Source organism: Salvelinus alpinus, chromosome 17, assembly GCF_045679555.1.
Source record: "Salvelinus alpinus chromosome 17, SLU_Salpinus.1, whole genome shotgun sequence".
NCBI lineage: Eukaryota > Metazoa > Chordata > Actinopteri > Salmoniformes > Salmonidae > Salvelinus > Salvelinus alpinus.
Genome location: NC_092102.1, coordinates 36,130,141 through 36,157,892, shown reverse-complemented (window position 1 = coordinate 36,157,892; position 27,752 = coordinate 36,130,141). Strand labels below are relative to the sequence as shown.

At 42.7% G+C, this 27,752-nt stretch overlaps 1 protein-coding gene across 4 annotated transcripts in view; it reads right to left on the bottom strand.

Moving 5' to 3' along the window:
• LOC139542859 (solute carrier family 12 member 5-like) overlaps positions 1–27,752 on the bottom strand; it is a 113,113-nt gene that overhangs the window by 44,034 nt on the left and 41,327 nt on the right. For all 4 annotated transcript variants that reach the window (XM_071348790.1, XM_071348787.1, XM_071348786.1 and 1 more), the window contains exons 2-3: positions 6,790–6,893; positions 6,323–6,466 (exon numbers count right to left, since the gene is read on the bottom strand). In XM_071348790.1, the coding sequence (XP_071204891.1) occupies positions 6,323–6,466; positions 6,790–6,893 (248 nt within the window). The remainder of the gene's footprint in view (positions 1–6,322; positions 6,467–6,789; positions 6,894–27,752) is intronic.

Genomic DNA, 27,752 nt, shown 5'->3' with positions numbered 1-27,752 from the left:
TGATCATTTGAAAGGTATGTTAGTGCAAGGGCAAAAACAAAAAATGTTCCCCTTTAGGTCCCCAGGACGAGGGTTGAGAACCACTGCTGTAGAGAACACTACTGAAGTCCACAGTACACAAAACTCTACTTGTTGTATGAGTCCTCAAGTGCTAAACTACAAATGGACAAATAAATGCACATTTCGATGCATCAATCTTCATTAAATTGTAAAAAGTAGCCTGTCATGTTTTTTCTTTGCAGAACAATCGTTCCTATCAATTTGACTGATGCTAAAGACAACATAAACCACCTCTAAAATAAACTGTCAGACCAATTACCATGCCATGTGATCATCTGCCCCAATTTCACAGCAAGAGAGGAATTGTAGTCAGGTGATTGAGTAAGGCTGGTATGATGCTACTCCTCATTTTATCTAAGATAAAAAAATAAAAAAACATTATCCCATCCTCTCAGGTTAATATCTACTACCCGTTTAGAATTCTCTCATATCAGCCTCTTTTGGCCTCTTGGCTGGAAGAAGCTGTCAAATGAAGATGCAGATAACAAGAAAAAGAGTGGAGGGAAATGATGCAGTAACCTGCCTCAGACCAGGGTAACAAGACAGGACGAGAGAGCAGCTTGTTGTATCGGGGTAACGACAGGCCAAGAGAGCAGCTTGTTGTATTGGGGTAACAAGACAGGCCAAGAGATCAGCTTGTTGTATCGGGGTAACAAGACAGGACGAGAGATCAGCTTGTTGTATCGGGGTAACGACAGGCCAAGAGAGCAGCTTGTTGTATAGGGTTAACAAGACAGGCCAAGAGATCAGCTTGTTGTATCGGGGTAACAAGACAGGCCAAGAGAGCAGCTTGTTGTATAGGGTTAACAAGACTGGCCAAGAGATCAGCTTGTTGTATCGGGGTAACAAGACAGGCCAAGAGAGCAGCTTGTCGTATAGGGGTAACGACATGACGAGAGAGCAGCTTGTTGTATCGTGGTAATGACAGGACGAGAGAGCAGCTTGTTGTATCAGGGTAACGACAAGCCAAGAGAGCAGCTTGTTGTATCGGGGTAACGACAGGACGAGAGAGCAGCTTGTTGTATATGGCAACTGCTTGGCATCCGACCGCAAGACGCTACAGAGGGTAGTGCATATGGCCCAGTACATCACTGCGGCAGAGCTCCCTGCCATCCAGGACCTCTTTACACAGCCTGCTCTCATAGACTAGACTTAACATAGTAAACGTAAATCTGAGACACTGAAATTAGTATGTTATGTTATGTTTGGTATGGTTACATAACACAGATGGTTACATAAGGAACATACAAAAGTAGGGTGGTTGGTCGGGGTGGATAGGTTTGCATATAATGCAAACGTCTAGCAACTTGAAGGTTGCGATTTCGAATCTCATCACGGACAACTTGAGCATTTCAGCTAATTAGCAACTTTTCAACTACTTATTACTTTTTAGCTACTTTGCAATTACTTAGGATGTTAGCTAACTCTTCCCTTAACCCTAACCCTAATCGTAACCCTTTTAGCTAACCGTTCCCCTTAACCCTAACCCTAACCTTAACCCTTTAACCTAACTCCTAAATTTAACCTTAACCCTAACCCCTAGCCTAGCTAACATTAGCCAGCTAACTAACATTAGCCACCTAGCTAGAATTTGTAAGATTTCATACATTTTGCAGAATCGTAACTTATTGTACGTCTTGCAAATTCGTAACATATAATACGAATTATAATTTGTAACACATTGTACAAAATCGGTGATGGACATCCACAAATTAATATATACCTACGAAACGTAACATATAATACTAAATGGAGTAGTTATGTACAGAATAATACGAAGTGCTCTGAGACCAGGTTGCTATATCAGGCGGTGTCAGAGGAAGGCCCTAAAAATTGTCAAAGACTCCAGCCACCCAAGTCATAGACTGTTCTCTCTGATACCACACGGCAAGCGGTACGGATGCCGTGTCTGGAACCAACAGGACCCTGAACAGCTTCTACACCCAAGCCGTAAGACTCCTGAATAGTTTGTTAAATAGTTAACCAAGTAGCTACCCGGACTATCTACATTGACCCTTTTTGCATTAACTCTTTTGACTTATCACATACGCTGCTGCTTCTGTTTATAATGTATCCTGTTGCCTAGTCACTTTATCCCTTTATCCCCCATATGTACATAGCTACCTCAATTACCTCGTACTCCTGCTCATCGACTCGGTACTGGTACCCCGTGTATATAGCCAAGTTATCATTACTCATTGTGTATTTATTCCTGGTGTTATTATTTTTGTTTTTTTGTATTACTTCTATTTTTTTCTCTCTGCATTGTTGGGCCCGTAAGTAAGCATGTCACTGTTAGTCTACACCTGTTGTTTATGAAGAATGTGGCAACTACAATTTGATTTGATTTGTGTCAGGGTAACAAGACAGGCTGAGAGAGCAGCTTGTTGTATCAGAGTAACAAGACAGGCTGAGAGAGCAGCTTGTTGTATCAGGGTAACAAGACAGGCTGAGAGAGCAGCTTGTTGTGTCAGGGTAACAAGACAGGCTGAGAGAGCAGCTTGTTGTATCAGGGTAACAAGACTGGCTGAGAGAGCAACTTGTTGTATCAGGGTAACAAGACCGGCTGAGAGAGCAGCTTGTTGTATCAGTGTAACAAGACAGGCTGAGAGAGCAGCTTGTTGTATCAGGGTAACAAGACTGGCTGAGAGAGCAGCTTGTTGTGTCAGGGTAACAAGACAGGCTGAGAGAGCAGCTTGTTGTATCAGTGTAACAAGACAGGCTGAGAGAGCAGCTTGTTGTATCAGTGTAACAAGACAGGCTGAGAGAGCAGCTTGTTGTATCAGTGTAACAAGACAGGCTGAGAGAGCAGCTTGTTGTGTCAGTGTAACAAGACAGGCTGAGAGAGCAGCTTGTTGTATCAGTGTAACAAGACAGGCTGAGAGAGCAGCTTGTTGTATCAGTGTAACAAGACAGGCTGAGAGAGCAGCTTGTTGTATCAGTGTAACAAGACAGGCTGAGAGAGAAGCTTGTCGTCTCAGGGTTATGCTCCACTGCACATGTGCTGGGGTAACAGGCCTAATGTGGCCCTGCTAAGGCAGGTTAACATTTTTCATCATAAATCTTGTTCTGGATGCAGCTCTGCAGAGTGGTGACTAGCTTGCACAGCCACAAAGTCATAAAATTAGATTTTAAACCTGTAACCTTTATTTAACTATGCAAGTCAGTTAAGAACAAATTGTTATTTACAATGACGGCCTACCCTGGCCAAACCCGGATGACGCTGGGTCAATTGTGCACCGCCCTATGGGTCTTCCAATCACGGCCGGATGTGATGCAAACTAATCTTAACCCTAACCTTAACCACACTGATAACCATAATGCCTAACCATAAACTTTACTTAAAACCTCTACTTCATCACCCTCCCGGGATCCGGGATCCTCCTCATCAAAAAAGCTGACTAGCATAGCCTAGCCTAACGGGACAGGGATATCATATAATATAATTTTCATGAAATCACAAGTCCAATACAGCAAATGAAAGATAAACATCTTGTGAATCCAGCCATCATTTCCGATTTTTTTAATGTTTTACAGCGAAAACACAATATGTATTTCTATTAGCTAACCACAATAGCCAAACACACAACCGCATATTTTCACCATGTTTCCACCGCATAGGTAGCTTTCACAAAACCGACAAAATAGAGATAAAATGAATCACTAACCTTGAACAACTTCATCAGATGACAGTCTTATAACATGTTATACAATACATTTATGTTTTGTTCGAAAATGTGCATATTTGAGGTATAAATCATAGTTTTACATTGCAGCCACCATCAAAAATAGCACCAAAGCAGCCAGAATAATTACAGAGAGCAACGTGAAATACATAAATACTCATCATAAAACATTTATGAAAAATACATGGTGTACAGCAAATGAAAGATAAACATCTTGTGAATCCAGCCAATATTTCCGATTTTTTAAGTGTTTTACAGCGAAAACACAATATAGAATTATATTAGCTTACCACAATAGCCAAACACACAAAAGCATTTATTCACCGCAAAGGTAGCTTTCGCAAAAACCAGCAATATATATAAAATGAATCACTAACCTTTGGACAACTTCATCAGATGACAGTCTTATAACATCATGTTATACAATACATTTATGTTTTGTTCGAAAATGTGCATATTTAGAGCTGCAAATGGTGGTTATACATTGTGAATACGTAGCAACATTTCCCCAGAATGTCCGGAGATATTTTGGACACTCACCTAATCTGACCAAAGAACTCATCATAAACTTTACATAAAAATACTTGTTGTATGGCAAATGAAAGATACACTGGTTCTTAATGCAACCGCTGTGTTAGATTTTTAAAAATAACTTTACCACAACATACAGCTTGGGTTATTGTGAGACAGCGCTCACCAACACGGCGGAGAATAGGCATCAACATATTACTCAGAAATACGAAATAACATCATAAATGTTTTCTTACTTTTGCTGAGCTTCCATCAGAATGTTGTACAAGGAGTCCTATTTCCAGAATAAATCGTTGTTTGGTTTTAGAATGTCCATTTCTTCTGTCGAATTCGCGCCACAATGCTAGCCAAGGTTGCTAACATTCCCATCCCCAATAAACGTTGAATAAACTGATAAAACTCGGTTGAAAAAACCTACTTTATGATGTTTTTATCATATGTATCAAATAAAATCAGAGCCGGAGATATTCGGCGTGTATACCGAACGCTATTCAGAAGACAATGTCGAGCTCCCCCTCGCGCTGTTGAAGACAAAGAAAATACCGGACCTGTCACTCCAAAAGCTCTTATTCGGCCTCAGATCAAGCTAGACACCCCATTCCACCTTCCACTGCCTGTTGACATCTAGTGGAAGGCGTATGAAGTGCATACATATCGATAAATAAAAGCCAGTTGAATAGGCAGGCCCTGAAACAGAGCCTCGTTTTCAGATTTTTCACTTCCTGTATGGAAGTTTGCTGCCAAATGAGTTCTGTTTTACTCACAGATATAATTCAAACAGTTTTAGAAACTTCAGAGTGTTTTCTATCCAATAGTAATAATAATATGCATATTGTATGATCTAGAACAGAGTACGAGGCCGTTTAAATTGGGCACGATTTTTTCCAAAGTGAAAACAGCGCCCCCCTATTGACAATAAGTTTTTAAGACCAAAGAACTAATTATGAATTCTTACAATATAGCCAATTTTGAATTTGCAGCTGGCCTTTCTAAGGGGAAATGGCTCAGTTCTGCCTCCAGGACAAGATTCATGGTAATAAACGTCAACCAGCCCTGCTCAGGCCCGATAAATGGCAACCAAACGGCTGTGAATCGGCAGGGAAGGAAAAGGACAGCGTGCACAGCCATCAATAATGTCCTGTCCAGGCCTAAACATGGCCGACAGCGTCATCAATAATGTCCTGTCCAGGCCTAAACATGGCCGACAGCGTTATCAATAATGTCCTGTCCAGGCCTAAACATGGCCGACAGCGTTATCAATAATGTCCTGTCCAGGCCTAAACATGGCAGACAGCGTCATTAATAACGTGCTGTCCAGGCCTAAACATGGCCGACAGCGTCATCAATAATGTCCTGTCCAGGCCTAAACATGGCCAACAGCGTCATCAATAATGTCCTGTCCAGGCCTAAACATGGCCGACAGCGTCATCAATAACGTCCTGTCCAGGCCTAAACATGGCCGACAGCGTTATCAATAATGTCCTGTCCAGGCCTAAACATGGCCGACAGCGTCATCAATAATGTCCTGTCCAGGCCTAAACATGGCCGACAGCGTCATCAATAACGTCCTGTCCAGGCCTAAACATGGCCGACAGCGTTATCAATAATGTCCTGTCCAGGCCTAAACATGGCCGACAGCGTCATCAATAACGTCCTGTCCAGGCCTAAACATGGCCGACAGCGTCATCAATAACGTCCTGTCCAGGCCTAAACATGGCAGACAGCGTCATTAATAATGTCCTGTCCTGGCCTAAACATGGCCGACAGCGTCATTAATAACGTCCTGTCCAGGCCTAAACATGGCCGACAGCGTCATTAATAACGTCCTGTCCAGGCCTAAACATGGCCAACAGCGTCATCAATAACATCCTTTCCAGGCCTAAACATGGCCGACAGCGTCATCAATAACATCCTGTCCAGGCCCTCTTTTCGTCCAGGTGGAGGATGGAGACCTGGGAGGGATACACTCTGCCACCTCAGATCAAGTCAAACTTCAGCTAATGTTTATGTTTAGGACAAGACTTTAGTTAGATTAGATGGAGTACCTTGACAGCAGGTTTTTTTTTGGATGGTGCCGCCCCCTCCTCGTTCTCGGCCTCCTCGTGCTCTTTGCTGCCCTGAGGCAGGTTGGAATAGTTGGCCAGACTACTAAGTATGGACGACACCATAGGACTGTTGTCCATCTCCTCCTGCAGGACAGAGAGAAAGGTGGACAGACACACCATATCACTATACCAGAGGACAAAACACAGTAGGAAACATGCAGGTAATATTGAATTTTACAGCTGATATTGACAACTGAGAAACTATATGATTAAGCCAGTTCTTATTTCAAAGAATTCAACCCACCTGCTGTCAGATGGTAAGTAAGTAAGCAAGGCTTCGTATATACTGTAGGTGCTTGTTTCATCGAAACCAATGGAACAAAGCAATCTGATAATTACTAGATCATTACTAAGTTAATTATAGTGTAATTATAGGTAAGCAAGTGAAGGAGCCTCATGTTACAGACCTCAAACAGGGCCATGTTCTTGCCATCGTACTGCTGGCTCTTCTCCACATCACTGGCACTGCTGCTGTTGATGAAGGGACTGCTCTCCTTGGGGTTCCCATCGCCTGCAACACACAGACAGCACCCTAAGGGTTAATAACAGAGAAACACACAGACAGCACCCCAAGGCTTAACAGAGAAACACACAGACAGCACCCCAAGGCTTAACAGAGAAACACACAGACAGCACCCCAAGGCTTAACAGAGAAACACACACACACACACACACACACACACACACACACACACACACACACACACACACACACACACACACACACACACACACACACACACACACACACACCCACACACATAATCCTTAAAAGAGAGATGTTGATTCAAATGGGGAAAATATTTAATTAATATGAATGTTTGCAAAACACAGACATTGGTAACACTGAAAAATGACTTTCTCAATATGTAGTTTTTAATGACAGACCCAGGTTGTTTTAACAGGAGGAGTGAAATGATTGGATTTCGATTAATATGAATGTGCTGTTTGTTAATAAATTATGTTAGCTTGGAGAAATGATTCATCGTTCAGGATTGAATTATGTTAGCACACATGGGGTAGTCGCTAGAGCCAGGAAATGCTCTCTTTAGATGGATCTGTACAGGCTTTGTGTGGGAAGGGTTCATGCTGGGAATGACAAATGGAACCAGAGATTCTAAATTGTGTGTATTCATCATCTTGGTGAATATTTATCATATCACACAGAGAACCTCATAGAAAGTCAAACATCAGTGTGATTTAGATATTAGGTGTTATTTCACTGTTCAGGAATATAGAGGGGGTTTTAAGCAGTTCACACACACATACACAAAAGCCCAGTCGTCCAATCGATACTTTTTGGATTGCCTGCCCTGTCCCCTCTCCCGCCTGGCACGGGGTTCTGATTGTGGCCCCTGTCAGCTGCCACTGTCAGCTGCCTGACACAGAGTCTGTGCGCAGGGCCTATTAATAGCATGAAGGGAGGGAGGGAGGGAGGGATGGAGAGAGAGAGAGAGAGAGAGAGAGAGAGAGAGAGAGAGAGAGAGAGAGAGAGAGAGAGAGAGAGAGAGAGAGAGAGCGAGAGAGCGAGAGAGCGAGAGAGCGAGAGATATGAAGGGAGCGGTGTTAGATATGAAGGGAGCGGTGTTAGATATGAAGGGAGCGGTGTTAGATATGGGCACTGGCTCCACTCCAGTCCCAGAGGAGACCCGAGAAGGCAGGAGAGGAATACTAAAGATCCACTGCAGTGCATCAGCGCCAGGCAGCACACAACAATCGACCACACCTGCCATCACTAGAACACACAGCACAGTCAACCTGGCATATCGCTGCACACCGAAACTAACACAGGACATGCAGTGTGTGTGCTGCATTACATTAAAGCCAGACCAACCACATCAGCCAACAGTACAGGGGCTCTGGCTAGAAGTTGCCCTAAGGCACAAATCTAAGATGGGGGGGGGGGGGGGGGCTTCATCCTACTCTGAGCACAGGGAGTGCAGTGAATTAGCAGTTTATGGCCTATATAGCTCTGGCTCTTTGGTAACAAGTTGCACTATATTTTTTCTTCTATGTGATTTACATGGAGCTACTGCTGTGTTCTGTGTTACGTAACAAAACTGTGCATTCAATGATTCAGCATAATGTAGACGTGTTTGTAAAAGTCAGTATAACACAGAATATGGTGAATAGGTTATGTAAGATCGAAGTCTTGGAATGTAATCTCTCACAAAGCATGGCATGTCATGGGACTGCCCGTATTGACATATTGGTGTCTAATAAGCATTTACACTATGATCTTGCTAGGTACAGATGTAGGATATTAATTTGATCACCCTGTTGCAGGAGAACTTTCCTGCAATGCAGAAAAAATGTATAGTGTATTTGAGGTGTAAAAAGGCTTCTGAAATTTGTAATTTCCACTTCGAAATTTCAGACTTGATTTTTCAAAAATGTGCATTAACTATAATCCACAAAGTAATTCAAATGTCCTGTTGTTGCAGGATTAGTTTACTTCTGTATCCTATATTTGTAGAACCCCTATACTTTATGGATCTGGATAGCACCGTGTTAGCTAGATAACATTTTCAGCTTATTATGCAGTATGTACACCTGACCGTCATTCTGATCACATTCATGGCAGGCATGCATACTGTACTATAGCCCTGTATGTAAAAATACATTAGCCATGAAAGTTTCTTAATTTACCTTTGGCGGGATGACCCAGTATGAGAGATGCCCATTGGGGAGCAGATAGAGCGGCTTATATCATTAGCCACAACCCGGATCGTTTAATCAGCAGGCATGGCCTCGGAATGTGCACAGCAGTTTATTCTGCTTCATGAGTTTATATTGACCTATCCAAGTGCATGTAATGAATTAGTCCCTGTCTTGGTGCTTTATAGAAATGGGCCATGAATTGCATTTATAGTATGTAGCTAGTGCTTCTCATAAGATCTCAAAGCTTTTTAAGGATGGATTTTTATTTATGTGCATGCTCTGTTTGGCATTCAAATTGCTCTCTAAACATATTGTTGCTGTAGTTATTAATCATACAATTATCGTAAATGACATAGATTTTTATTGAGTTCAGAAATCGAGAAAGAGAGAACGTGTTGTTAGAAAGAGTCTCCCTTCCTGTTCCATCTCTCTCTGTGTGTGTGTGCGTGTGTGTGTATGGTGTGCGCATGTGTGTGTGTGCATGTAGGGGGGGTGCGAGGTAGATCGATTTGACCTCTGTCAGATTTACATACAGTCTCCCTGTTCATCCTTTACCTACAATATTGATCTCGCCAGGGAAGGACATCCACACTCTTTAGTTGTGAACTGATTCTCCCACTCAGCTCTGCTGCACTGCATAACAGGGTGGCAGGTAGTCTAGTGATTACGAGCATTGAGCCAGTAACACAAAGGTTGCTGGTTTGAATCCCCGAGCCGACTAGGTAAAAAATATGTTGATGTGACCTTGCGCAAGGCAATTAACCCTAATTGGTCCTGAAAGTTGCTCAAAGATCACTCTCTACCTCCACAGTAGAACATGAAGAGAGGGAGAAAATACTAGAGAAGGAGGCTGTTTAGTGAGAGGTGTGTGTGACTATACATTCTATTTAATTAAGACTACAGTGTGTGAGCTCATGATAAAGGTACCCTCATACAACGTGTCCTCTGAGTCCTTGGTGCCACAGCACATTTTGATTAATGCACCCATTAAGGATGAGGCTTCATAGTCTTAAGACCACTCTCTCTTCCTTTGCCTCTAAAGGTCCCTGCAGTGTGGTTGTGGGTCCTCAGCTAGCTCGCTGACACTATCCAGTCCTATCTCCCAATGATGTTTAAAGCATTAACTATGCACAAACTGACTGAAATAACAAACAGCAAATCCAATACTTTCACCGTCAGCTAACATGAATATAATGAAAAACATCAACGCCCAGCTCAAATAAAAAATCGAATAAAATCTAAATGTATTTGTCACATGCTAAATATCAAATTTTCATAAGTATTCACACCCCTGAGTCAATACTTTGTAGAAGCGCCTTTGGCATTGATTACAGCTGTGAGTCTTTCTGGATAAGTCTTTAAGAGCTTTCCACACCTGGATTGCGCAACACTTGCCCATTATTCTTTTCAAAATTCTTCAAGTTCTGTCAAATTGGTTGTTGATCATTGCTAGACAACCAATTTCAAAAGCAGATTTCAGTCAAAACTTTAACCCTGCCATGCAGGAACATTCACTGTCTTCTTGGTAAGCAACTCCAGTTAGATTTGGCCTTGTGTTTTAGGTTATTTTCCTGCTGAAAGGTGAATTCATCTCCCAGTGTCTGGTGGAAAGCAGACTGAACCAGATTTACCTCTAGGAATTTGCCTGTGCTTAGCTCCATTCTGTTTATTTTTTTATCATGAAAAACTCCCCAGTCCTTAATGATTACAAGTGTAACGGATGTGAAATGGCTAGCTAGTTAGCGGGTACGCGCTAATAGCGTTTCAATCAGTTACGTCACTTGCTCTGAGAATTGAAGTAGGGTTTCCCCTTGCTCTGCAAGGGCCGCGGCCTTTGTGGAGCGATGGGTAACGACGCTTCGTGGGTGACTGTTGTTGATGTGTGCAGAGGGTCCCTGGTTCGAGCCCGGGTATGGGCGAGGGGACGGACTAAAGTTATACTGTTACACAAGCATACACTGTTAGGAATTTTGTTAATAAATAGTTAAAACAAATTCTAGCTTTAGATAAAACTATAACTAATTGAACTCTGCACGCCTGGTGAAAAGAGATTTGTGTTGTGGGTTATAAAGTAAGCAGAAAGGGTCATTAAACTATGGTTGAACTGACCCAACTTAGCCCTGAGATGTTTAGGTAAGGCTGTGGGTAACTTTTTAGGTCTTCCATTATCTTGAGTTGTCTGCTAAAGTGGTAATAAATTATAGTGAGCCTTCAGGATAATTGATTATATTATGTGTCGTGTGTGTGTGCTGTGAAGTTGGAATGAACTTTTGAACCTGTTTTCTATTTGTCAGGACAATGAGACTTATTCTGTAACCTATGACGTCATATCTTGTATATAAACCTGTGTTTATGATCAAATGGCAGCGTGCTCCGAGAATAAACACTATTATCTAATTTTAATAAGACTGTATCCTGTCTATTTTATGTTAATAAGTATCTTACAAATTCTTATAAATAGACAGATTGAATTTAATTAATGAGTATATTAGAGGAATTATTTAATTCCACTAACAATACACATAACATGATGCAGCCACCACTATGTTTGAAAATATGGAGAGTGGTACTCAGTAATGTGTTGTATTGGATTTGCCACAAACATAACACTTTGTACTCAGGACAAAACGTTAATTGCTTTGCCACATCTTTTACAGTATTACTTTAGAGCCTTGTTGCAAACAGGATGCATTCATATTTTTATTCTGGACAGGCCTTCTTCTTTTCACTCTGTCAATTAGGTTAGTATTGTGGTGTAACTACAATGTTGTTGATCCATCCTTAGTTTTTCCCATCACATTTTTACCCATCTACCAATAGGTGCCCTTCTTTGCGAGGCATTGAAAACCTCCCTGGTCTTTGTGGTTGAATCAGTGTTTGAAATTCACTGATTGACTGAGTGACCTAACAGATAATTGTATGTGTGGGGTACAGACAGGAGCTGGTCATAATAAAATCATGTTAAGCACTATTATTGCACACAGAGTGAGTCCATGCAACTTACGTGATTTGTTAAGCACATTCATACTCCTGAACATATTTAGGCTTGTATAATAAAGGGGTTGAATACTGTAGAACATTTAGAAAAGTATAATTTCACTTTGACATTATGGGGTATAGTGTATAGGCCAGTGACACAAAATCTGAATTTAAACCATTTTAAATTCAGGCTATAACATAACAACATTTTGAAAAAGTCAAGGGGTGTGAATACATTCTGATTTTACTGTATAGGTAGGGGTAAAGTGATTAGGCAACCAGATAAATAATTAACAGTAGCAGCAGCGTATGTGATGAGTCAAAAGAGTTAGTGCAAAGAGGGTCAATGCAGATAGTCCAGGTAGCTACTTGGTTAACTATTTAACTAACTACGTAGCTATCTTATGGCTTGGGAGTAGAAGCTCTTCAGGGTCCTGTTGGTTCCAGACTTGGCCAATCGGTACCGCTTGCCTTGCGGTAGCAAAGAGAGCAGTCTGTGACTTGGGTGGCTGGAGTCTTTGACAGTTTTTAGGACCTTCCTCTTGACACCACCTGGTATAGAGGTCCTGGATGGCATGGATCTCGGCCCCAGTTACGTAATGGGCCGTATGCACTACCCTCTGTAGTGCCTTGCGGTTGGATGCCAAGCAGTGCCATACCAAGCAGTGATGCAGCCAGTCAAGATGCTCTTAATGGTACAGCTGTAGAACTTTTTGAGGATCTGAGGGCCCATGACAAATCTTTTCAGCCTCCTGAGGGGGAAGAGGAATTGTCATCCCTTCTTCACAACTGTGTTGGTGTGTTTGGTGCATTAACATTTAGTGGCTGCTGCCAACATACTGACTCAACTCCAGCCACTTTAATAATGGGAATTGATGGAAATTATGTAAAAATGTATCACTAGCCACTTTAAACAATGCCACTTAATATAATGTTTACATACCCTACATTACTCATCTCATATGTATATGTATATACTGTACTGTATATCATCCACTGCATCTTGCCATCTTTATGTAATACATGTATCACTAGCCACTTTAAACTATGCCACTTTATGTTTACATACCCTACATTACTCATCTCATATGTATAGACTGTACACTATACCATCTACTGCATCTTGCCTATGCCGTTCTGTACCATCACTCATTCATATATCTTTATGTACATATTCTTTATCCCTTTACACTTGTGTGTATAAGGTAGTAGTTGTGGAATTGTTAGGTTAGATTACTTGTTGGTTATTACTGCATTGTCGGAACTAGAAGCACAAGCATTTCGCTACACTTGCATTAACATCTGCTAACCATGTGTATGTGACAAATAAAATTTGATTTGATTTGATGTTAATTCCTTAGTGATGTGGACACCAAGGAACTTGAAGCTCTTGACCCGCTCCACTACAGTCCCGTCGATGTGGATGGGGGCGTGCTTGGCCCTCAGTTTCTTGTAGTCCACTATCAGCTCCTTTGTCTGGGATAATGGTGTTGATGTGAGCCATGACCAGCCTTTGAAAGCATTTCATGGCTAAAGATGTGAGTGCTACGGGGCGATAGTCATTTAGACAGGTTACCTTGGCGTTCTTGGGCACAGGGACTATGATGGTCTGCTTGAAACATGTAGGTATTACAGACTGGTTCAGGGAGAGGTTGAAAATGCTTACGATTGTGACACGGCATTGTCCATTTGTTGTAATCTGTGTAATGTATCCGGTGTAGATAATCACATCAGTATAGAGACAAGCAGAAAACCACACAAACACAAGACCTTAATCCCTGTGGTGTTTTAAAACACTGAAACACAACAGTACCTGAGTAGATGCGCCAACACATTTGAGGGGAGAGTGCCAAGCAGCAGAAGAGACACAGCCCTTTATTGATTGGATGGAGAGAGAAGAGAGGAGTCTGGGGGATAGGGCTGTGAAAACAGCAATACATCTCTCTCATAAAGTTACACTGGTGGTCTCTGTGGAGAGATACTAACTAAAAGACCAGCCAAAGATCAGCCATTCACAATTGCAATCCTGTTAGTTAAATTAGCTACAGAAGGAATCTACTTGAACGGTATTAGCTAGAACAGAACCATAGAACAGAATGGGTGCATCACAAATCCTGCTCAGTACCAGTCTGGTTCCTTCTTCATTTTCATGCAAAGCCTGCCTCACTGTTGATCAGTCAAACCTGTGCACAACACTGATGTGATCAGACAGCTGCAGAATCACTATTCATGTGCAGCCGAAGTGGTGCATCTTTCCTTCAGCTTGATCTCAGATATTAGGAGGTGCTGAATGAATGAGCCATGGAGGTTAAGTGGAGCTCATCCATACCCATGAGCTACAGTTGGGCCGGGGTAAGGTCGGGTGCTACATGCATTCTAAAGCAGCTTGGACTGAGAGACAGTACATTTGAAACAGCTGATAACGTTTTGTGTAAATCATGCACTGGAACACTCTAGTTGAGCACAAAGAACATCTCAAGTCAAGTTAGGCCTGCATTGGCCCTGAGCAGCTGGATGGGGCGCCGTCTTGTTTGTAGCCATCCAGGGCTAGTCCTGTCAATGTTGATGTATTCTAACAGTAACATGCTGTACCCTTTCCCCCTGGCAGTGGATTATCTATTCAGGAAATACACTAAATAAATAAGTGTCTTGTGGGCCAAGCCAGCACCCTCAGCAGGGACAGAGACAATGTGCACTTCCTCTTCAGAGTCTGACACCTCCTCTAACTTCCTCTTGATATGAGCCAAAACAAACCTTCTACTAGAAAATTGAGGGTAAGGCCAAACGTGTGCTCCCACGACTGCACATTGACTACACTGTGAAGAATAGTGATTTATTTGTAAATACATTTCTGATGATGAACATGTAGCATTAGCTACGGGCTGGTCACAATAGCTCAGTCAGTTGTGTTTCTGTATCAGGGGCTCCAACGGCATTATACTCTAATCTTAAAAGCAAGGAGACAAAGTCAAATAGCAGCCAAATTGCTCTCACACAGCACAGTAATCCTTTGAAACTTGGAACAATTCCCTAAAGACGCATTACCTGTCACATTGGATAAGCAAACATTTAATGTTCATGTAGTTTGAGGTTGCACAGAGGATTACAGCATTTAGCTGCATTGTTGAACCTATACAGGCAATCCATACCTGAACCTAATGCTCCCTGAATATAAAGCAGAGCTCTCTTTCACATGGAATAAGACAAAAAACATGCCCCAAACTCACTGCTTTGATTAACACATTAGTCATTTAGGACGGTAGTTCCCAACCATTTTCATTTACTGTACCACCAGCTGAATGTTGCTCTGCCCAGGTAGCCCTGAAGCACCCCCCCCATGTGCATTTTACCAATAACCCTATGGTCTCATGAGTCTTCTCAAGTACCCCTGTGGATAGGCCAAGTACCCACAGGGGTTCTATTACCCCTGCTTGGGAACCACTGATTTAGCAGAGACTCTTATGCAAAGCAACTAGGGTTAAGTGCCTTGCTCAAGAGCACATTAACAGATTTTACACCTAGTCTGCTTGGGGATTTGAATTAGCAACCTTTCGGTTACTGGCACAACGCTCTTAACTGCTAGGCTACCTGCCATCATATCAGTGCAGTTGATGCTTTTTATTTCCATTGTAATACCACCTTAAAATACAGTAATCCACCACAGTTTAAAACCTCTTGAAGCTAGGGGGCAGAATTTTTATGTTTGGAAAAATAATGTTCCCAATGTAAGCTGCCTATTTCTCAGATCCAGATCCAGATGCTAGAATATGCATATAATAGAAAACACTCTAATGTTTCCAAAACTGTCAAAATATTGTCTGTGAGTATAACAGAACTGATTTTGCAGACGAAAACCTGAGGAAATCCAACCCGGAAGTGCCTCTTATTTAGAAAAATCCCTGTTCCATTGCCTGCCTTTCGTCCATTTAAAGGGATATCAACCAGATTACTTTTCCTACGGCTTCCTCAGGGTGTGAAGAGTCTTTAGACATAGTTTCAAGCTTTTATTCTGAAAAATTAGCAAGATTTATCAAATCGCGTCAGTGGATAGCTGAATGTCCTTCCATTAGTTCATGCGCGCGACACTGTTAGCTAGATATTTTCTTTCTCTCTTGTATTGAATAGTTTACAGTCCGGTTGAAATATTATCGATTATTTATGTTAAAAACAACCTGAGGATTGATTATTAAAAACGTTTGACATGTTTCTACGACCTTTACGGATTAAATTTGGAATTTTCGTCAACCCTTGATGACCTGCCTAAGGCTGTGGAATACTGAACATAACGCGCCAAAGAAATTGAGTTTTTTTTATATAAAATAATCTTTATCGAACAAAAGGAACATTTATTCTGTAACTGGGAGTCTCGTGAGTGCAAACATCCGAAGATCATCAAAGGTAAGCGATTAATTTTATTGCTTTTCTGACTTTCGTGACCAATCTACATTGCTGCTAGGTGTTTGTAATGTTTTGTCTAGTGATCGATAAACTCACACAAACGCTTGGATTGCTTTCGCTGTAAAGCATATTTTCAAAATCTGACACGACAGGTGGATTAACAACAAGCTAAGCTGTGTTTTGCTATATTGCACTTGTGATTTCATGAATATAAATATTTGTAGCAATTTCTTTTGAATTTGGCGCTCTGCAATTCAGCGGTTGTTGATGAAAATGATCCCGCTAAAGGGATCCGTGCGTCAAGAAGTTTAAAAATCTGCATTTAAACCCTATTTTTAGCCTTTGGCTTAGAATGTAATCTGCTATGAATTTTTTGTACTTTTTCCATGTTTTCCAAAACATATAAAAAAAAATATATTATACGTGTGTGCATGCGTGTGAGTGTATGCATGCATGTGTATGAACGCATGCATGTCCATGTATGTGTATGGGTGTGTGTATATTTTCCTCTATGCCATATTTTCTGGTGCATGATTTTCCCTCTACACTTTGAGCAGTGCACTTTGAGCCACAGTCTCCAAACATGAGCACCATGTATCTGAAATGTATAATCTTCGATGGGATGGCAGAGGCAGGGGGATTACCCGACACCGAGGTCAAGCATGCAAACATCCCACAGCCTGGCTGCTGATTTAACCTTCGCCAATACTCTTTCAAACCCTGGACACACAGTTCAGAACTGCTGTACGCTCTCTCTCTAAGCCTCATTCTCTCCCTCTCTCTCTCTGTGTGTCTCTCATTCTCTCTCTCTCTCTCTCTCTCTCTCTCTCTCTCTCCCTCTCTCTCTCTGTGTGTCTCTCATTCTCTCTCTCTCTCTCTGTGTGTCTCTCATTCTCTCTCTCTCTCTCTCTCTCTCTCTCTCTCTCTCTCTCTCTCTCTCTCTCTCTCTCTCTCTCTCTCTCTCTCTCTCTCTCTCTCTCTCTCTCTCTCTCTCTCTCTCTCTCTCTCTCTCTCTCTCTCTCTCTCTCTCTCCGTCCAGCCTAAGCCATCTCCAGCCTCTAAACCATGTTGACACTCTTGCTCTTGTAATGATGTGGCCTGTCAACGTCTATAAATTAATAGTGATGTATCCTCGCAGTGGCCCTGAGATATTACCCTGGGACCACTGTAAATATCTTCCATTACAGGACATCAAGTTAACACAGCAAAAATAGGCCATATTTCCTGGGTGGGGATGTCTAGAGGTCAGATTTGCTATAAGTCTGAATCAGTGCAAAGTTTGCATGTTATTTCTCTAACACTTGAGATGCTATTGAAGAAAACTGCCTAACAATATCACTGGTTTCATGCATAGTATGACATCAGAAAATCATCACCAACCCCACCGGCAGATTGGTCCATCCATCATCTTCTCCTTCATAGAGACTTAAAGATGAAAAAAGCCTTGGAGTTCATAAATCATTACAGAGCATTAAATATTTCCTGACCACAATCCATAGGGTTTTAACTGCATACTCATCCCTACTACCTCTCCTTCATTCCATCTACCAATTTATCTTAGAACCATCCCAATGAACCCTCACCTTTGAACCTGTTCTGACATCACTCTGACTCCATACTGATTGAAGCTTTTACAATCTGTTTTTAGACACGTACAGTTTCAGTTTTAGAATGTTAATACATTTGCAGAAATGTCTAAAAACCTGTTTTTGCACTGTCATTATGGGTTATTGTCTGTAGATTGATGAGGGGGGAAAACTATTTTATAATAAGGCTGTAATGTAACAGAATTTGGAAAAAGTCAAGGGGTCTGCATACTTTTCGAATGCACTGTATCATGGATTCTGAAGTGTGCAGATTATACAAGTGTGAAATCCCACCGTAGTCGTCAAAGCTTGTTGTTAAAGCACATGGTATTGAAACGATGTCCTTTGTTCCTAACAGGCCCAGTCCCCTCTACACACAATGATTTCCCTTGTTCCTATAGCTGCTATAACAGGCCCAGTCCCCTCTACACACAATGATTTCCCTTGTTCCTATAGCTGCTATAACAGGCCCAGTCCCCTCTACACACAATGATTTCCCTTGTTCCTATAGCTGCTATAACAGGCCCAGTCCCCTCTACACACAATGATTTCCCTTGTTCCTATAGCTGCTATAACAGGCCCAGTCCCCTCCACACACAATGATTTCCCTTGTTCCTATAGCTGCTATAACAGGCCTAGTCCCCTCTACACACAATGATTTCCCTTGTTCCTATAGCTGCTATAACAGGCCCAGTCCCCTCCACACACAATGATTTCCCTTGTTCCTATAGCTGCTATAACAGGCCCAGTCCCCTCCACACACAATGATTTCCCTTGTTCCTATAGCTGCTATAACAGGCCCAGTCCCCTTCACACACACAATGATTTCCCTTGTTCCTATAGCTGCTATAACAGGCCCAGTCCCCTTCACACACAATGATTTCCCTTGCTTCTATCGATGCTATAACAGGCTCAGTCCCCTCTACACAATCTTAGAAAAAAAGGTGCTATTCAGAATCTAAAAGTTTTTTTTTGGCTGTCGCCATAGGAGAATCCTTTGAATAACCCTTTTTGGTTCTTAATTAAGGATCCACCCCTTTTTTTCAATTTTTGCCTAAAATTACATACCCAAATCTAACTGCCTGTAGCTCAGGCCCTGAAGCAAGTATATTTATTTTATTGGTACCATTTGAAAGGAAACACTTTGAAGTCTGTGGAAATGTGAAAGTAATGTAGGAGAATATAACACAATAGATCTGGTAAAAGATAATACAAAGAAAAAACCAACCGTTCTTTTGTATTTTTTTTGTACCATCATCTTTGAAATGCAAGAGAAAGGCCATAATGTATTATTCCAGCCCAGGTTCAATTTAGATTTTGGCCACTAGATGGCAGCAGGGTATGTGCGAAGTTTTATACTGATCCAATGAACCATTGCATTTCTGTTCAAAATTGTGTATCAAGACTGCCCAAATGTGCCTAATTTGTTGATTAATAACTTTTCATGTTCAAAATTGTGTACTCTCCTCAAACAAAAGCATGGTTTTCTTTCACTGTAATAGCTACTGTCAATTGGACAGTGCAGTTAGACTAACAAGAATTTAAGCTTCCTGCCAATATCAGATGTGTCTATGTCCTGGGAAATTTTCTTGTTACATACAACCTCATGCTAATTGCATTAGCCTATGTTAGCTCAACCATCCCGTGGAAGGGACACCGATCCCAAAGAAGTTTTAAAGGACCAAAGAGTGAACAAGCAATGTAACAGTCAGCTCAGTGCCACAATGTCTGCTTTGGAGTCTGCTCCAATCAAACTTTTCTGTATCCCAGTAAGTTTCACCCAATTAGAATTTCTCAGTCTTTTCTCTCTCAGTGGGCCTACCTGCCCAGAGGGCAGAGGTTAAGCCTGACTGCCGCTCTGCTGCTCGACTGAGGAGGGGATAAGGTGTGAGTAGCTTTGGAGATGCACTCTCCTTTTCAGTCCCTCCCCTGCAACTGACATCTCTAAATTCACTCTTGTTCTTGTTCTTATTGTTCTTCTGCACTGTCTGTCTAACTAACAACTGCCCTAACTCTGCCACACGCACTCTCTCTCCCCCCATCCTGTAACATGAGACACAGAATCCCTTTCATCCATCAGCGCCAAATGATGGTCTGTTTTAACAGAGAGCAGACAGACACAGTCCCCGTATCGATCTCACCATTGACATACCATGTAAATCAGAAGCATCAGAAATTCCCCAGTCAACCTGGCGGCATTAGTTATGGAGACAACAATGCCAATACAAATGGTGACTAATTGATTGCTTTGGCTGTGTGTGTGGCTGTGAATTATTTATTTACACACTAATTATATGCATCCAAGCCTCAAGGTTGAACTTATGCCAAGAAGTGCAAGTAAAGAAATAGAACAACTAGTGACCATTCATTACACTACAAAGAGATAGGGCATGTTGAGTAATTAAGCAATAAGGCCCGAGGGGGTGTGGTATATGGCCGATATACCATGTCTAAGGGCTGTTCCTAAGCAAGACGCAACGCGGAAAGCCTGGACACAGCCCTTAGTCGTGGTATATTGGCCATATATCACAAACCCCAGAGGTGCCTTATTGCTATTATAAACTCGTTACCAACGTAATTAGAGCAGTAAAAATAAATGTTTTGTCATACTTGTGGTATACGGTCTGATATACCACGTCTGTCAGCCAATCAGCATTTAGAGCTCGAACCACCCAGTTTATAATTCATGATAAGAAATTGTCAACTTTATTACTCCTCTGTTTCCATCTATTTTCTTCACCGCATTATGTAATCACTGCATATTCATACCTAATGCATAATAACATAGCACTAAAGCAACATAATATATTCACTAATTGACCTCATCCAAGGTGGAGTTCTGCACTGCAGGGCCGAGGAAGTAGGACCAGTCTCACCTGGGGGGTTTTCAAAGAATCTGCTCAAAGATGGGCATAGAACACACACATACACACATAATGGCTTACAGCACAGACATAGAGCATGAAGGCATAGAGCACCAAACACTGTGAGACTACACAACTCTCTGTCCACACTAGCATATCCCCCACGGTCAAAAACCACATTCCACATCCAATGACTTGGCTTCCAAATTTTTATGTGCAGGGCTGGAGGTTAAGGGCTTAAAAATGCAGACAAAGGGTGTTAAACTCGGAATCTAAAATTGTACATGGCCTGTCAGAGAACACTGTTAAACCCCAGGACTGGAGTGTGCGCACGGCTCCCAGAGTTCATTAGTTGTCAGGATAAATCCTTTGTGGCCCAGTCAAAGTTTGGCATTTAGGAGAGAGGGGTTCTGCGTAGCAGATAAGCTACCATTCTCTACCCAGCCTAATTACCATAGCAGATCCATTTGCAAATGTAACAAATTGACTTGTCATGCTGGTGGCACATTTGGAGGCAACAGCATGATTATTCTGGTGACTCTACCTTGTCAAGATAATGATCTGTCAAAAAAAAGTATGCAGCGAAATGTATCATGCCTCCATTTTTGTAGAGATCAAACTCACTCTCTCTCTCCCCCTCTCTTTCTTCCACACATACTTGCTCTCGCTCTCTCTCTCTCTCTCTCTGATGTCATAAAGTTCTGTCGCAGCAACAGCAGGACCAAGGTAGCTGCTGCTGCAGCCGAGTTGAAAAGCTGCGGGAGTGCAGATTGATGTGAAATGGTTATTTCAAAATGGACAGTTTATACCGGCTTTTAAAAGCTTAATAGAAGGCTGGCTCAAGAGGATTATCCAACAGCTGCTGGAGGCCACAGTGGAAGAGAGAAATTAACATCTGCATGTGAGAGAGATCCCTCTCCGTCACTCTCTGACCATCTGACACATGCACACAGATCACAGATCACACGCACGGGACTGGAGTGTGACACAGACACGCATCTGTCTGTGTTCTGTTCTAGGATAGTGTTTTCTCTCTAACAGAGTGACAGCATTGCGTGCTACCTGCCTACCTGCCTGTCTGCCTGTCTGCCTGTCTGCTTGTCTGCTTGCCTGCCTACCAACCTGCCTGTCTGCTTGCCTGCCTGCCTATCTGCCTGTCTGCTTTCCTGCCTACCTGCCTGTCTGCTTGCCTGCCTACCTGCCTGTCTGCTTGTATGCCTACCTGCCTGTCTGCCTACCTGCCTGTCTGCTTGCTTACCTATCTGCCTGTCTGCCTACATGCCTGTCTGTTTGCCTGCCTATCTGCCTGCTTGCTTTCCTACCTACCTTCCTGTCTGCTTGCATGCCTGTCTGCTTGGCTGTTTGTCTGCCTGTCTGTCTGTCCGTCTGTCTTTTTCTCAGCGATGTCGCAGTGCTGCTCACATCCCCAGCCCCAGCCACCAGAGATAACTCTCAAATGTAGCTCAGTCTGCCAACAACGCATCCAACATAAATGTCAAATGTGCATTTCCTTGCCACTTGTAGATTTGTGTGGCATTTCCTTGCATTTCCTTGCCACAAAATAGATTCATTGCTCTGTAAAAAGTAAGTAGCCCTAGCGGCAGTGCGGAGGGAATACCAAAAGGAGGAATGATGCTGCATTTTCTGTGATGGGGGGAACTCAATGTCATACAGTAGAGATGTGCCCTTGGCAGGCAGAGTGAACATGGGGTGAATTACAGTGTGATCAAGTTGAATGAACCAAACTGGGTACCATATTGCTTACTTGCTTATGGCAGCACAATGTGCAGAATGATTGCATACCATAGCTCTGTGTCCTTCATAGAGGCTGGGGCACCTGGCACTCTGTAATGCAATAGTTAAACTATGTTCAACTATTGCATACTCGTGAATGCATAATCCTGACCCCATTTTTGACGTAGACTCTCTGTATAGTTAATGTAACAAGGGAGACAGCTGAATATTGCAAACTATCATTCAATTAAAATAGCATGCATCATTGGGTTTCCAATAACATCTATCCACTGCTATTGTCATTGAATGCTTTGCATCGTTGCTTTTAGTCTTTCTCTCTGACAGGTATAGTGCCTTGTAAACCTGTCAGGTGAAACTGCTTTGTGCTGCTACTCTGCTTTGTGGATAACAGCATTAAACACACTCCTCCTTCCACATAAACACCCACTGTGAAATTGTTTAGGGAGATTGTAGAGTGAGATTGTCGATTGAGATCATTAAACTGCATTCACACCGCCATTTAACTGCACTGAAGACTCATCGGCAGATCAGATCCTCAATGATCCACCTTTCTCTCTCCTCCCCTCCCTCCCCCTCCTCTCGCCCCCTCCGGCGAGGCAGCGGCACCTGCTGTGGGCTGGAGAGATAAGATGGCCCGGGGACGAAAGATAAGAGAGAGAGGGTGACGGAGCGGCGGGTCGACCCGATCTGTCCAAAATTAAATTACGCTCCTGTTGTCGTCTGAGTTATAGCTATGGACAGGGTTGCAAGTATTAATGGATTAAGAGTTTGATATGCTGGCTGGCTGCGGCTGACAGGTCTGAGACGGGTGTTAGGAGTGGTCACTCATAGTCCAGGCCCTGCTTTTAATTTACAGTAATGCTCCGCCTGGCAGAGGGATGGATCTCGCTTGTTTTACATGCTCTCTCTGTCTCTCTCTCCCTTTCTCGCGCTTCCTCTCTCTCTCTCAATTCAAAGGGCTTTATTAGCATGGGTAACATATTTTTACATTGCCAAAGCAAGTGAAATAGATAATAAACAAAAGTGAAATAAACAATAAAAAATGAACAGTAAACATTACACTCACAAAAGTTCCAAAGGAATAGAGACATTTAAAATGTCATATTATGGCTACATACAGTGTTGTAATGATGAGCAAATAGTTAAAGTACAAAAGGGAAAATAAATAAATGTAAATATGGGTTGTATTTACAATGGTTTCAGTTCCTCACATGTTGCCCTTTTCTTGTGGCAACAGGTCACAAATCTTGCTGTTGTGATGGCACACTGTGGTATTTCACCCAATAGTTACGGGAGTTTATCAAAATGTGATTTGTTTTTAATTCTCTCTCTCACACATGCTCTCTCTCTCTTTTTCTCTCTCACTCTCTCACTCTCTTTCTCCCTTTCTCTTATCTCTCTGTTTCATTACCTATCTCTTTTTCTCTTTCTCCCGCTCACTCTCATTCTTTCTCTATCTGCATTGGAGCCAATGGGTACACATCAGTGTTCTCATAAAGAGTCTTCAGAGGGACCTGAGCGCAGGAGAGGATGTTATGGAGCTCTTGTTTGTACATCTTACATCTTTCTATGTCTGCTTCCATTTGTTGAATAAATAATACATAAAGCACACAATGTGCATCATATGCAGCACTTCCCATTTCCATTTGCACCAACCCCAAAGTACCTTACATTACCCCATCATTGCCTCAGCTACTGTAGTAGTCTACATGAGAGAGAGAGAGAGAGAGAGAGAGAGAGAGAGAGAGAGAGAGAGAGAGAGAGCTGTGATTCCTGTGGTTGCTGGTTATATAACTGTCTTTCTCTGTATTCTCACTCCGCCCAGGTATCTGCTGTCTGCCTGTGGATGGGGTTATAAATACATCTGCAGAGTGTCTTCAAAGCATGCCTGGGAGAGAGAAGAGAACATAGAGCACAGAGACGGAGACGGAGAGACGGATCCTCGGCAGCAGCTGCCATGTTTGTGTGTGCGGAGGAGGACGTGACGTGACCCAGATAGAGACTGTTCAAAATCACTACTACTGTCTACAGGTGAATCCACATCACCAGCATGTCAATTATCCCACCTGTGGCATAGCTACTAGTCAGAGATTATCATCAATCAGCTATTAACTGAGCTTGTGACGGTAAAGAAAATTGAGAAGCATCTGTCAAATGTAAGATATAAGCGCACAATGAGTACCTTAGAAGTAGCAATTTTTTTAATTTTTTTTAATTTATTTTATTTTACTGTTATTTTACCAGGTAAGTTGACTGAGAACACGTTCTCATTTGCAGCAACGACCTGGGGAATAGTTACAGGGGAGAGGAGGGGGATGAATGAGCCAATTGTAAACTGGGGATTATTAGGTGACCGTGATGGTTGAGGGCCAGATTGGGAATTTAGCCAGGACACCGGGGTTAACACCCCTACTCTTACGATAAGTGCCATGGGATCTTTAATGACCTCAGAGAGTCAGGACACCCGTTTAACATCCCATCCGAAAGACGGCACCCTACACAGAGCAGTGTCCCCAATCACTGCCCTGGGGCATTGGGATCTTTGTTTAGACCAGAGGAAAGAGTGCCTCCTACTGGCCCTCCAACACCACTTCCAGCAGCACCTGGTCTCCCATCCAGGGACTGACCAGGACCAACCCTGCTTAGCTTCAGAAGCAAGCCAGCAGTGGTATGCAGGGTGGTATGCAATACAAAGTATCCGTCCATTGTTGTACAGTATAAGGTAGGAATAAGGAATAAAAATCCCAGCTTTTCTCACATCTAAAACACTGTTCTCACTGCCAAGGCATCCTCTCAGCATCATCTCTCACATCTAAAACACTGTTCTCACTGCCAAGGCATCCTCTCAGCATCATCTCTCACATCTAAAACCCTGTTCTCACTGCCAAAGCATCCTCTCAGCATCATCTCTCACATCCATGAAATCATCACCTCCACGAGCTTGTGATGCTGCAGCTTGAAAACATGACTGTTCCCTGAGGGTAGCAGCGACCCACTGAGCTCCTGGTGACAATACACTCGGGAGCACAGGCGATAATGAGAGCATTCTGTTCCACTGTTTGTTGGCGCGTTAGCAGCTGATGGAGAGGGCGAGCGAAGGAAGGGACCATGACAGTCATGGTCCTGTGGAGGCAGGCATGCTATCTCTTTCTCTCTCTCCTTCTCACTGTCACCCTCACTCAGGGACCTTTTTTGTAGAAAGAAAAGTTGGGACACCTGAAAAGGGGCTGAAGTACAAGACTGTCCCCTGTGACAAGTGCAGCCAATAAGACTTTATTTTCATATTTAACACCGTAGCAGCACAAATAGCATTTGAAACAAATAGGAGAATGGTTCAATTTTCACTCTGCTTTCTCTGCATCTATTTCATTATGCCAAGCTCATTACCACCCTTCAAACGCTGCATAGTGTGTGGTTTAATCTTATGTCCTTTAATGTCATTAGGCTTCTAATATCATGCTCGCACAAAACGCCTGCCTACCCCCCCTCTCTTTCTCACTCTCTCGCTATCTTTGTAATCTCTCTTTCCTTCCTCTCTGGCTCTCTTTTGTTCTTTATCTCTCAATCTCCCTCTCATTGCCTGCCTGCAGTTTGTCTCTGAGTGCTACAGACCGTTTCTCTGTGCTACAGATGTTTTTGTGGTTGATTAATTAGTCACATGCACAGGGTCGCAGGTGTAGTTACAGTGTACAGTACAATTCCTAAGCTCTGAGCTCCAACAGTGCAAGTGTGAATGAAGCAAAACAACAAACAAAAAAGACATACAGTGGGGAGAACAAGTATTTGATACACTGCCGATTTTGCAGGTTTTCCTACTTACAAAGCATGTAGACGTCTGTCATTTTTATCATAGGTACACTTCAACTGTGAGAGACGGAATCTAAAACAAAAATCCAGAAAATCACATTGTATGATTTTTAAGTAATTAATTTGCATTTTATTGCATGACATAAGTATTTGATCACCTACCAACCAGTAAGAATTCCGTCTCTCACAGACCTGTTAGTTTTTCTTTAAGAAGCCCTCCTGTTCTCCACTCATTACCTGTATTAACTGCACCTGTTTGAACTCGTTACCTGTATAAAAGACACCTGTCCACACACTCAATCAAACAGACTCCAACCTCTCCACAATGGCCAAGACCAGAGAGCTGTGTAAGGACATCAGGGATAAGATTGTAGACCTGCACAAGGCTGGGATGGGCTACAGGACAATAGGCAAGCAGCTTGGTGAGAAGGCAACAACTGTTGGCGCAATTATTAGAAAATGGAAGAAGTTCAAGATGACGGTCAATCACCCTCGGTCTGGGGCTCCATGCAAGATCTCACCTCGTGGGGCATCAGTGGTCATGAGGAAGGTGAGGGATCAGCCCAGAACTACACGGCAGGACCTGGTCAATGACCTGAAGAGAGCTGGGACCACAGTCTCAAAGAAAACCATTAGTAACACACTACGCTGTCATGGATTAAAATCCTGCAGCGCACGCAAGGTCCCCCTGCTCAAGCCAGCGCATGTCCAGGCCCGTCTGAAGTTTGCCAATGACCATCTGGATGATCCAGAGGAGGAATGGGAGAAGGTCATGTGGTCTGATGAGACAAAAATATAGCTTTTTGGTCTAAACTCCACTCACCGTGTTTGGAGGAAGAAGAAGGATGAGTACAACCCCAAGAACACCATCCCAACCGTGAAGCATGGAGGTGGAAACATCATTCTTTGGGGAGGCTTTTCTGCAAAGGGGACAGGACGACTGCACCGTATTGAGGGGAGGATGGATGGGGCCATGTATCGCGAGATCTTGGCCAACAACCTCCTTCCCTCAGTAAGAGCATTGAAGATGGGTCGTGGCTGGGTCTTCCAGCATGACAACGACCCGAAACACACAGCCAGGGCCAGGGAGTGACCTAGCCAGTCTCCAGACCTGAACCCAATAGAAAATCTTTGGAGGGAACTGAAAGTCCGTATTGCCCAGCGACAGCCCCGAAACCTGAAGGATCTGGAGAAGGTCTGTATGGAGGAGTGGGCCAAAATCCCTGCTGCAGTGTGTGCAAACCTGGTCAAGAACTACAGGAAACGTATGATCTCTGTAATTGCAAACAAAGGTTTCTGTACCAAATATTAAGTTCTGCT